The sequence below is a fragment of the Triticum aestivum genome, chromosome 4A, assembly GCF_018294505.1.
Source record: "Triticum aestivum cultivar Chinese Spring chromosome 4A, IWGSC CS RefSeq v2.1, whole genome shotgun sequence".
Taxonomy (NCBI): Eukaryota; Viridiplantae; Streptophyta; class Magnoliopsida; order Poales; family Poaceae; genus Triticum; species Triticum aestivum.
Genome location: NC_057803.1, coordinates 898,367 through 911,229, shown reverse-complemented (window position 1 = coordinate 911,229; position 12,863 = coordinate 898,367). Strand labels below are relative to the sequence as shown.

The 12,863-nt window shown below is 47.1% G+C and overlaps 1 protein-coding gene across 1 annotated transcript; it reads right to left on the bottom strand.

The window, feature by feature from the left end:
• Positions 1-11,154: 11,154 nt before the first annotated feature.
• LOC123081505 (uncharacterized) lies at positions 11,155-12,042 on the bottom strand. The gene has a single exon (XM_044504075.1). The coding sequence runs from the start codon at positions 11,943-11,945 to the stop codon at positions 11,301-11,303; it is 645 nt and encodes a 214-aa protein (XP_044360010.1). The 5' UTR covers positions 11,946-12,042; the 3' UTR covers positions 11,155-11,300.
• Positions 12,043-12,863: the final 821 nt, after the last annotated feature.

Sequence of the window (12,863 nt, the reverse complement as noted above, 5' to 3'; positions counted from 1 at the left end):
AGTCGGTTGCGCTGTCGGCCTCCAGGGGGCGCAGGAGCGAATCTGCATGGGATCACCCGCCACCCTGCGCTATAGACTGCCGCAGATCCGCCTGGGATCACGCGCTGGCAGCAGGATCATCCTAAGAGACCGTGCCGGATTTGTCCTGTGTACACATAAAATGACGAGTAGAATCTGTACAAGAGCCATTAGAAACGCAATTTTCTGTGGATTTTTGCACATAATCATGATCATTTAATTCACCCCTGTGATCAGGATGTGTATGATAGTCTGATAGGGGTGCAATTTCTGCACGAAGCAAGGCGCCGTCATTGGGATGAAGTAGGGAAAAGGGGAATAATGTTTCATCAAAAATAACATCACGGGAGATATATATGCGTCCAGTGGATGGTTCAAGGCATTTATATCCTTTGTGAAGGTTACTATACCCAATAAAGACACATTGTGTGGAGCGAAACTCTAGTTTGTGACGATTGTATGGACGTAGGTTGGGGTAACAAGCACACCCAAATTTTTTGAGATAGTTGTAATCTGGCTTTTGATGATACAATCGTTCTAAAGGAGTTGAATTGCCAATGACCTTACTGGGAAGACGGTTGATAAGATATGTAGCTGTGATGAAGGCCTCATCCCAATACTTGAGAGGCATAGATGCATGAGCTAAAAGGGATCGACCAACTTCAACGATATGACAGTGTTTGCGTTCAGCAGAACCGTTCTGTTCATGAGCATGAGGGCAGGACACATAATGAGTGATCCCAATGCTACGAAAGAAGGAGTTGAGTTTTTCATACTCCCCTCCCTAGTCACTTTGGACCAAAATAATTTTCCTATCAAAGTGGCGCTCAACAAGCTTCTGAAATTCTTGGAAGATAGAAAAGACTTCAGATTTATACTTAAGCAAATAAATCCACGTGAACTTGCTGTAATCATCAATGAAGCTAACATAATTTTTTTTTCGACCAAAAGAATCTCGAGCATGATCCCATACATCACTGAAGATCAATTGTAAGGGAGCATGAGACACACTAGTAGACTTAGGACAGGGAAGCTTGATGACTCTTGGCACATTGACATGCTTCGCAAACGGACTCATTATTTGAACTATGTGACAAAGGAAGATTGTCTTTATTGACTACTTGCCTAACTATGACTGATGAGGGATGTCCTAATCTTTGATGCCATCGCGCGAAAGAGGGCTTGGTGACGGAATAGACTCGACGATGCTTGTTGCTAAGTGCTTCAGATGAGATGGGGTAGAGGCCGCCAACGCATCTACCGTGATAGAGAGGTGCCCTCGTTGCCCGATCCTTAATGAAAAAATAGCGAGGGTGAGTTTCAAAGAAAACATCATTATCGATGGCTAAACGAGACATAGAGGCAAGGTTTTTGTCAGCTTGAGGAACATGGAGAACATCTTAAGAATGAGATCACGTTGAAGAGTAGGTGAATTAAGCGAAACTTAACCAATGTGACAAATATCCATACCTTTACTGCTGGCGGTGTGGATCTGGTCGTTGCCGTGATACGTCTCGCGTAGGGCAAGTTGCTCTAGTTCATTGGTGACATGATCGGTAGCACCGGAGTCAACATACCATACGCCGTCCCCACCTTGCTCGCGCATAGCAGCTGCAACCAGTTTGGAATCTGGGACGAAGTTTTCATCATATCGATGCCAGCAGTCGATGACCTCATGTCCAGCCTTCTTGCAGAGTTGACACCGAGGGCGACCACGTGAAGAGGAGGAGCGGCGACCAGTGTTGGAGTTGAAGCCGCCACCCCCATAATTGTTGCCGTAGCCGCCGTCGTTGCTGTGACCGTAGCCGCCACCAAAGCGGGCACCATCACCCGAAGAGACACCACGTCCGCAACCACCACCGCGGTTGGTACCTTGGTGACCACGGCCACGACCGCTACCACGTGAAGCGGAGTATGCGGAAGATTGCCGAAGATCGCCGCCATGGAGGAGGGTGAGGCGGGCGTCGAAGCTGAGCAGCTGGCTGTGTAGCTCCGGAACCGTGATAGGTTCCACCCGTGCCGCAAGCGCAGAAACGATCGGATTATACTCCATGTCGAGGCCGGCAAGAATTTTGGAGACGATCTCCGGATCGGAGAGCGCCGAGGCGGTGCACGCGACTTCATCGGTGAGAGTTTTGATCTTGCTGAGGTACTCTGCCATGGACATGTTACCTTTTTTAAGGTTGGTGAGCTTGATGCGGGTGTTGATCGCCTGCGCCTGGCTCTGGGCAGTGAACATGCCGTTGATGGCACGCCATACCTCGGCCAGCGTCTGGACCGTGGCCACCTGGGACAGAATCTCGCGGGAAAAAGAACCAATCAATAACCCTTGAAGTTGTTGCTATTGGGCATACCAGAGGGTGCGTGCGGAGTTGACGACTTGCTCTTCTTTGCCATCCTTGGTGATGGTGAGAGTGGCCGGCGGTGGCAGGCTCGTGGCGTCGAGGTGGTGCTCCAGCTGGGCACCCTTGATCTGGGGAAGCATGATGGCTTTCCAAAGGAGGAAGTTCCCCCTCTTCAGCTTCTCCTATGGTGACGATCCGAGGAAGGTATTGGTGGTTGTGGATGAGGAGGCAAAGGTGGAGGCGAAGGAAGTGGTGGTGATCGCGCCCATGGTGCTGGGGGACATGGTGGCGGAGGTGGTGGACATGGCTCGGTCGCGAAGGTAGCTAGATGCGATCTCTCTTGATCTGATGAGGAAGAGGCTCTGTTACCATGTAAAGTAGTTTGGAAAGCGTAGAATCCTTTATCTCGGGCCGCGTTGTATATATTGAGGCAGAGCCTTGATTCACAAGTTACAGAGAGGAGATCGAGAGAAATCGATCAGGACGAAGAGAAGATCGACCAGGAGAGGTCGTTACACGGGATAAGGAGAAGAGATAGAATTGAGATATAAGTTTAAACAACCTCTCCTATCCCTATACAATAATTCTAACACTTCGTACCTCCTTTTGGAAGCTTCTTATGACGCTTCCTCGGTCGATTAAAAATTTATTTTGCTGGGCTTTTGCTTCATGTAGACTTTTTGGAAAAAAAAACAAAGAAAAAAGAACGTGAAAAATGGCATTATGATGATGTGGGAGCAAAAACTGTTTTGCTTTCGATTTGATCCTCGTGGTGGAAGCTTCTTTTGCACTTCCTGGATCAACATCGAAGTCGGTCTCATAAATAAAGAAGATACGAGTAGTATATATATATAGAATAGAATATTTGCAGCCCTGCCCCAAAAGGACCGATCGATCTCTCCCTGTCCGTCTCTGTTATTTGTAACCTGGAAGCTGGAGTTGTTTATTTATTTATTTATTATTTGTGGCATCATCACTCGATCGTAATGATGATATTGACCAATAATCCACATTTTATTTGTTGTTGACATGCATATGATCCTATAGAATTTAAATATTGGCGCGCGCGGGTCATGCTTCAAATAATAGCTGCAAGTTTGATTTTGACGGAGTCGCGTCCCCCCGCAAAAAAAAAAAAGACGGAGTCGCGTCAGCGGGGGAGGGGCGAGGCGCCGCTTAACTGGTCACCACGTACGCACGCTATATATACCTAGTAGTAATCGGATTATACAAGTACGTGGAGTAGCACATAAAATATACGACTACTCCGCAACAGTTTACGGATTCCGATGCACCACCGACCGACGGACCGGGCCGTTTGCGTGTCCTGCTTCCTTGATTCATTCACTAGGCTCAGGTCCATACATCTCTGAGTCTGAATCTGAGTTGACTGACCCCTTCAATCCACGTCCCGCCCGTTTGCTCTACATGGTACTAGAACTAGTATTATCTTATTTTCTTCTTGAGTTGCTATAGTGTATTGTGCGCGTGATGGTCTACTGACGTAATTTACTTGATCCAACAAATTGTCTTCTTCGTCAAGTGCGAGGCCTGTAGTGATCGATAGCCGACAGGAGCGGATCTCAAACTTCAGACCAGTCACAATGAGTAGTAACTTAGACTAGTAATATTACTTCTATAATGGGAAGTAACATATATGTGGTGTCATACAACACTTTATTTATTAGGTTGTAGACTCATCTTGTCTTGATATGTGTGATGTTGCAGTAACTAGTTATGTTACCACATGCACCTTTTTTCTTATTAATTACTCGTTACGTCTTCTGTTTTGCCTAAAGACGTGTGATGTTATTATCTATATTACTTTCATTGTGGGTAATCTGAGGAGCAGCGGCCAACACTGTGGTGAGGGGAGATCGAGGGAAGGGCCGGGCGGCGAGGCGGCACGCGGCAACGCCCGCTAGGCGTTGGGTGCGGAGGAAGGAGCTTAGGTCGCAGTGTGTCTCCAAATCTGGGTACCTGCATTTGGGTTTTTCTTCCGTAGTTTTTTCTTGATGGCATTTTAAAATCAATTGGTGCATCATGCATGTGCCCACGCCCACACCCATGCGAAGCCGAGATGTCGAAAGGGACGAGCAGCCTCGCACGTCGAGGGAGAAGTGGATGGGAGGCGGCCAAGTTTTGGCGGCACGGGGACGATCCATTTTTCACACAATGTAAAATCCTTTGATAGATACATTACTTGATCGGTTAGTTAAATTCATACTACTCTACCTGGTAATTTGTAATCGAAACTCTAAAAACCCTACACGCTAAAACCCTAAACTCTATAAACCATAAACCCCAGCCCTACTCCGAATCCGCCTCTCTAGGGATGTGCCGCCGCCTGCATACCTCCCGTGGGTTGCGGGAGGTCGGCCGCCGTCTGCCGTGTTGCCTCTAAGGCGCGCCTCAGGGCCGTCTCTTTTGCGCGCTGCTATGGGAGGGCGTCGTCGTGGGTGGGCAGGGTGCCCCCCTCCCCCCACCACTGCCTCCCCTGTCAGGCCATGTTCGGTTAATCCCCTTGCCACAGGGATTGAAAGGGATTGGGAAGGTTTGAGAAGGATTTTGACTTGCAAGGGATTTAATCCCCTTCAATCCCTTTCAATCCTCTTCGAACCCTGCCAAACCGAACAAGGCCTCAGGTGTGTTCAACAGGATGGTTCTGCCTTGCACTTGGCTCACCCCTCCTGGGCCGTTTGGCTGCATGGGCCCACAAAGGCCAACGTGGTGGAGCTTCCCATCCTAGGCTTGGTGGAGCCAGGATTTCTCAAAAAAAAAAGGTTGGTGGAGCCAGGATGGCCGCTGCGGATCGCCTCCCATATGGGTCGAGGGTGATCAGGCGGTCATTTTGTGGTCTTTTTTTATTCTTTTATGATTTTTGGGTGTGTTTGTGTTGATGCCCCATCAGACTCTACTATTTCCGTTGCTGCACTTGGATTTGTTGTATGAATGTGTCTGTTGTTTTATATTTATACAATGGGGCGAAAGCATGTTTGGATATGGATCCAGGCCAGCATGAACGAATTTGAGCTAGAGCCATGGATGGAGCACAAAATATCTTGAGCTTTGTGTAGATGGGAAATGCTAGTAATCCAAATGTGCAAGTAGTCGCTGATGCATCTCCATCAGTCGCCAATTCCATTCCATTCGTGTGTATCTCGATCGGATCCACCGTAGCATATACTATAGCAGATGGAATGGAATCAATCCAAATCGGAACATGCTTTATTATTTATAGAGATATATATGCCATGCCTTGGATCACTTTCCTTCCCTTGCTTTTGCTTGAGAAACGTCACATTTCGATGCATCATCAGCAGCAACTAGTTTGCGAGTAGTAGTACAGTAATCTCGTGGCTGGCTGGCTGTCTGTCTATCTCGACTCTATTTTTCTCTTCATACTACTCTCTGAGGCGCGCCACTCCACAACTTAAGTAACTGGCGATTAATCCATCGATTCATTCCTGGATGAGTGAATTGTCAGATTTTTCCCAACTCACAGCAGTGGAAGCACTGCATCTGCATCTGCATCTGCATTTGCGTGCATTCAGCCTACCTCTCTGAGCTCTCTCTCTCTCTCTCTCTCTCTCTCTCTCTCTCTCTCTCATTGTCGCTTTCAATCGGCCATCTCCCAAACTCACACTTACTTTCAAAGTCCAGATTATTTAGCTAACTGCTACGTCTGAATTATGCTCGCTCCCTCCCAAAGTCCACCACCGCCCCTGCATGCACACAGAGTTCAGTCTATATACTCCCTCCGTTTTTTAGGTCTGCATATAACTTTTGTCTAAGCTCAAAATTCTCTATTTTGACCAAACTTATAGAAAAAAGTATCAACATTTACAAGGCCAAAGGAATATCTTTAGCTTCATTATGGAATGAGTTTCACTATCGACATCTACAAGGCCAAAGGATTACCCAATCACTCAAGTTTCAAGTTTTCTTGGGCTCTGCCCCGACCACGGATGGCAAGTGATTATCTTTTTAATCCGGTTTCAAATTAGGCCCTTACTTTTTCCCCAGAGAATGGCCCTTGGTATCGAACCCACGGGAGGATGTGCTATATGACAAAGGTTCAAGCAAGTTATTCTTACAATAAGAAACAGTAAATTACAAAACTTCTTTGGCAAATACTATGGGGTCGAGTATCTCTAACACTGGCTTACTTTAACAAAACATCCAATAGACTTTTCCTTATTTTGTTATTACTACTTTCTTTTAGAAACTAGTCTTTTGGAAAATTTCATCTATCCAGATGAGCATAACAAAGGCTACTTGCTTATAATATACCTAAGCGGATAAAAATTTGTGCTAACTAGCAAGATGTACAACTAAGAGCATCTTCAACAGAGGTGCAAAAATATCAAGCACTAAAATAGTATTACAATGCTACTGTAGCATTTTTAGCGAGCTGCGGCCAATATTGGTCTTTCACATGCCCAAAAATGCGCGTCCAAAAAAAACACGCAGTGCAAATTATGAAGCGTGCGCGATCCGGCGCCCAATATTTGCAGCGTGCGATAGCGCTTTTAAGCGTGTGTCTTAAATTCGTTTGCGTGCGTACTATTTTGCAGCATCTGCTGGAGCGTTTTGGCGCACAAAAATGATGGTTTTTAGCACGCGGAGCAGGTTTTGGGCGCCTGTTGAAGATGCTCCAGTATTCGTATTTCAAGCAAAAAAACGAGAGTCGAGGGTAGGTAGGTAGGTAGGGGTATATACGCACAAGAAAACAAGGGTAACAGGTGCAGAAGTATATATGGCATGCTTTTCTTGCTCATCTTCGATCAATTTTCTCGCTTCACAACTCGCTGTCAAAAGAACATTTTACATTTTGAAAAAGAGAGAGTACATAGTATACATGACTGTGCATCGTGTCAGATTTTTCCAGCTCACTGCAGTGAAAGGAAAGCACTGAGTCTTCATGCATGCATTCAGCCTACAACTTACCTCTTTGTCGCTCTCAATCTTTTGAATTCTGACATGCAAAGTCCGAATTACTACTCTACTACTCCATCTGTCATGAAAAAGTCTTACATCTTGAGACAGATGGACAACGTCAAAAAATGTTTTACATTTTGTGATAGAGGAAGTATTTATTTAGCCAACCAGAGGAAGTACATATTATTCGTGCTTACTCGGAAAGTCCACCACCATCACTACACACAGAGTTTAGTCTACCGTGCAAATTTCGGCTGGCAAGCGTCGTCCGTGTAGCTGTGCTCATAAGTACTTCACGGACGATGGTTTGCTGAACGACACATGCACGACAGCTCATCCCACCGTCCGATGTTGTTTAGATTTGTCCATGGATGGTGCCATGGGCATGTCGTGCAAATTTCGGCTAGCAAGCATCATCCGTGTAGCAATGCTCTGTTTCTTAGGTTCATCAGAGATGTACTGCTACGTTTACTTGAATTTTCCCCTCTTAAGTTTTGGATTGGGTTAATAGTATAGCTCTGCTCTCAAGGCCAATGGCCGTAAAAATTGTAGGATTCTAAATATTTATATTGTTTTATTGTTGTATTAATCTGACTCTTCGTAGGAGTATACAATATGAATATGAAGAAGAGAGAGGTAAAGTAGAGGGCAAGTTCTACATTGTTTAAACCTTCCCTGTTTCTAACTCCCATTCTCAAACAAAAATAAAAGCAAAGGATAAAGGTGCGTGCCGTAGTGGGGAAATTGCAGGTCTCTCTCGCAAAAATAAAATTGTTCTCTTTGATTTGATCGTCCTTCGTCTGTCCATTTCCCCGCTTGACCAACCTCTCTCTGTCACTCACTCTAGTTATGGTAACCTACCTGGATTTGTTTATAATTTTGACATTAATCTTAATGAGATTGACCATTCCATACTTGTTGACACGCCTATCGCTTTCAGGACTATACATAAATACGATAAAATAATGGCGCGCACGAGCTTGCTTAATTAGCTGGTGGCATCAAGTCGCAGAATTTGGGCGGCTCACTGACACTGGTCCGGCACTCACACTCCACTGGATGTCACAATTTCCGATCTCACAGCAGTGAAAGTGCCTCTCATTGTCTCTTTCCTTTGAATTCAGACTTGCTTTCAAATTAAATCCATACTATTATTTATGTTTAGCTAATTATTATTTTTTAGAAAAGAAGGATGATCTCCGACCTTTGCATCTGGGCGATGTGTACAATCATTTTATTAATTATTCACAAAGACCTCATAAAATAATACATTAGGTAGTCTAAAATCACCATCTTAGACACATCTATCGCTACTTCTATCCACTTGATGAAAGGGTGTCGATAATCCGAGCATAATACCATACAGGCATCACACCGAAGCCTAACATCTAAACCTAGAGGCCCCAACCTAGCCATGTTGCTAGGTCACACACCGGTCCAGCACACTCATAAAGGCCGCCGCCGTCTTGCACCGATCCATCTCCAGAGCAGACACTGACACATCGACCTTGCCAGGCCTGCCGTCGACGCTACCACAGAGCCAAACAACACCACCATCCTGCACGTATCTATCCACACGCGCCCGTCACCGAAACTCCACAGCGACATGCCGCCAAGATCCACCGTTGGCCTTGTGATAGATGTAATACTGCTCCTCCTCTAGTCCCCTCCAACCAGCACTTGCTCCAAAATGATGCGCTCAGGAGGGAGAACGACACCAAAGGTGCAATCATCGTCCGATCCGGTAGACCCAGATATGGTTTCCCTCGGAGCATCTCGAGCATGATGACGCAAAATGCTACGACGATGTCTCAACAAGGAAACGACATCAGAGATGTTGCCATCGTCTGTCATGACCGTAGTCGATGCGATTTTCATCGGCAGTCGCGCCACCAGGCCGTGCACCGCTGGCGTCGCTGGTCCTTTCAACCGGAGCAACTCCAGAAACGATGCCCTCAAGAGGGAATACGACGCAGAAGCACCGCCATCGCTCGATCCCAATGAGATCTAGGGTTTACCCCCGAGTTGGGAGCAAGCATCTCTTGATTCCTCTTCCTCGATCATGCCCACCCGGTCCCATCTCCATTTCATGAAGAAGCGATACTACTTACAGTACTACTATGTCTCTATCTCTCCCTGTGTGTGTGTGTGTTACCTAGATTTGTTTTGTTTCATGTTTGTTCACATAATATTAGTTCTGTAATAAATGAGGACAATTAATATGGATATGAGTGAGTAACTAATTTTGGGACATGAACCAATCATGATGAATTGAGACTGACTATTCCCTCCACATATATTTGTTGGCATAGATGCACATATAATAGTGTAGTGTTGATGGATGCAGTGCAAGTTGAAGTTGAAGTTGGACGGGGTATATGAAGCTCTTCCACTTGCACGAATGTAGTATGGCTTTGAACACCGATGGAGAGTCTTTCTATTACCAGTCCAAGTCGTAGGGAGGTCTTATTCCATCTATCCATTTTCTTCTTCTTTCTAATAGTAGGAGGAGTTGCACACTCCAACTCCAACAGCAGCAGTTCAGGCAACGGGGTCATGTGTCAACCCTACGTCAAATGAATCACCATTGGACCGACGGACGGACGGATTCAAAATCCAAAACAGAAGTGCCAGGTCAAATCCACACATACATAAAGTCAACAAGCTAGCTAGGTGTCTGTTTTGTGTTCTTGGTCAAATTAATACTACTATACAGCTACAAGGAAGAAAAGCAAGTTACTAATTTGTTTCTCATGCTGACACAGGTTGACGAATGCGTAACAATCACCGACAACATCTATCTTACTTAGTACTCCCACCGTTTCCAAATATAAGTTTTTTTTAGAGATTCCAACTAGTGACTACATACAGAGCAAAGTGAATGAATTTACACTCTAAAATATGTCTACATACATTCTTATATTGTAGTCCATTTAAAATATGTAAAAAGACTTATATTTTAGAAACGAAGGGAGTAGAAAACATTATTTTTCTACTAAGGCAGTGCGCGGCAATAATTATTTTTGACCAATAAGCTCCATTGATTGAACCGTTGATTCCAGAACCCCACACAAGGGGCACAACCCATTACCCCGGCCATGCCTCCTGAGCAACTCGGTCGTGGATGGGAGGCGATCCCTAAGCAGTTGCTCAGACCATGTGCGTACGATCCCTGTTAAAAGGTGTATGACGAGAAAGGGTTTCTCCCCACTTTAGAATACAAAAGCAACAGCCCAGTCAGACAACCACCGATACAACAAAAGAAGAAGAAGAAAATAAGACGAAGAAATAAAGATAGACGACAAAAGGACACAAGATGCTACCGAATAGGTAATAGGCCCTGACTACACCTAGAACATGCTAAGACATCGAGGAAGCAGCCTGCGACCGAAAGATGACCAAGCGCCATCAACTTCCAATAGGTTAACACCGTTGTCTGGACATCCGTCGTCCCCGCCTTAGGATTGATTGTAGGACACCACGTCGTCGATAAGCAAAAGACCCCCCCCCCCCCCCCCCCCCCCGGGGTATGGGTTGGAACAACATGTTGTAGAGAGAGTACGACAATATTTTAATATCGCGTTGGCAGAGCCTTGAACTCAAGACCTACTAACTCCGATTTCATATTAAATTCATGCTCTAGCGAACTCATGTAAAAGTCTGAACTGATTGAAAGAGGCGGATAGTATATTTCAACCCTCATGACAAAAATATGTGTATGTGTGCGTTCATAGAGTTGAATGTATGTGAACGTCTATGCTTGTACTGTGTTAAAAAAAGAAGATTGGAGTATATATTACTACAAGTTTTTCTTTCTTTACACTAACAGAAAAAACTGTATGCTGTTACACTTAACGACGACTCACCCTGATGAGAACCACCTTTCTAATCCTTGCTGCTTCTAGATATGATCATCCCCTCTCCCGTTTCATGCATGCATGCCTAACGTACGCCTCTCGCGCGCCATCTATCTGTCCGTCCGTTTGACAATTGTTTCTACCTATGCGTCGCTCTGTCTGCTGTCGCCGTCGACGATGGCGTTGTCCTGGTGCCGTCGCCGTCGCCGGTGGTGTTGCCGTTGAGGATGCAGAGGAGCTCGGTGAATGCGCCGAGGATGTCCCTGAGCGTGTCGCTGTCGTTGATGGCGATGTAGCACAAGAGGAGGTCGTGCATGCGCGCGCGGTCGGCGCCGCGGCGCGGGTCCAGGCCCAGCGCCTCCGCCATCTCCAGCATCGACTTGAGGAACTCGGCGCGGGGCGCGTCCGTCGACATGGTGACGCTCCGCACCGCCTCCTGCGACGGGATGAATGGACAGGGAGCGGTGGCGTGCTCGGAGGAGGAGGAGTCGACGATGGAGTTGGAGCGGCCGGGGGGCGCGAGGGAGAGGCGGCGGGACGCGATGGCGGAGGACAGGCCGCCGACGTCGGCCTGCGCGTCGGCGTCGTCGTCGTCGTCGTCGAGGAAGGCCGGGGAGGAGGTGGAGGCGGAGGAGGGCGGCGAGACGGAGACGGAGGTGGAGGTGGAGCCGTCGTCGTAGGTAAGGTTAAGGAGGGCCGACGGCGGTGACTTGGGGGGCCTCCGGCCGCCCACGACGGCGGGGAAGCAGCCGAGCATTGCGCGGCGGTCCGTGCTTCTTGGCATTTCTTTCTTGGTTGTTGTTTCTGAAATTAGATTAGAGAGAGAATGGAATGAGGCGCGCGTACGTCGTTCTCTGGGTGTGAAGAAGAAACAAGGAAGGAAGGCGTCCCTCCCTCCCTATAATTAGGCCATCACTTTATCTAGTATCTCTAATCTCATCTAAATCCCCGCTCCGGCTAAGGCAATGCAATCAATATACCCATCCCGGCTAATTAGCAGCTATTTTTACGCTGAGTTTGTGCCGTTGGGATGATCCATGATGCGCGTGATCATGCACCCCATGCATCAGTCAACTCCCTCTCAAACTTGGAGACACAGAGAGAGTGTGTATGTGAGTGATGGCTAGCAAATTGTTTTCCATATATACACTCTGCCCTCGCCATTCGACAGGTGATCGACTAGAAGGGGGACCCTCTTGACCAAGCAAGCGGCCCCCTCTTCGCTCGGCGGGGGACGCTGGTTTTGGGCGTCGGTGGGCTCTCAAATTGCCTTTGCTTTCGGGGGCCAGGGCTCGCGCTTCTCATTTGGGATAGATGGGCCAATCCCGTGTTTCCCTCTTTCGGCAGCGCTGATGGGAGGCAACCAAATGGATCCTTCGGCGGTGCTGGGACTCCATTTGGTTGGAGGCAGCTGCTTGGGAACTAGGGTTTCCATTGCTTCCGCGTCGTGCGGTGCTAGGGGGGATCATCCTCTCGTGTTGGGACATATGGGTTGAACATGATTGGGTTTAATGAGCTCGGCCCAGCTCAACACAGTGTGGGGATATCTGGGTACGGACCACACATGTTTTGTCACTCGGTACATACAAGTAAGTTTGCAAATTTGGCAAGGATCCGACTGTGGGATCTAGCCCAAGTGGTCTGGCTAGTTCGGCTCGGGTTACGCCGGATGATGCCTCATGTGGGCCAAGCCTTTTCACGT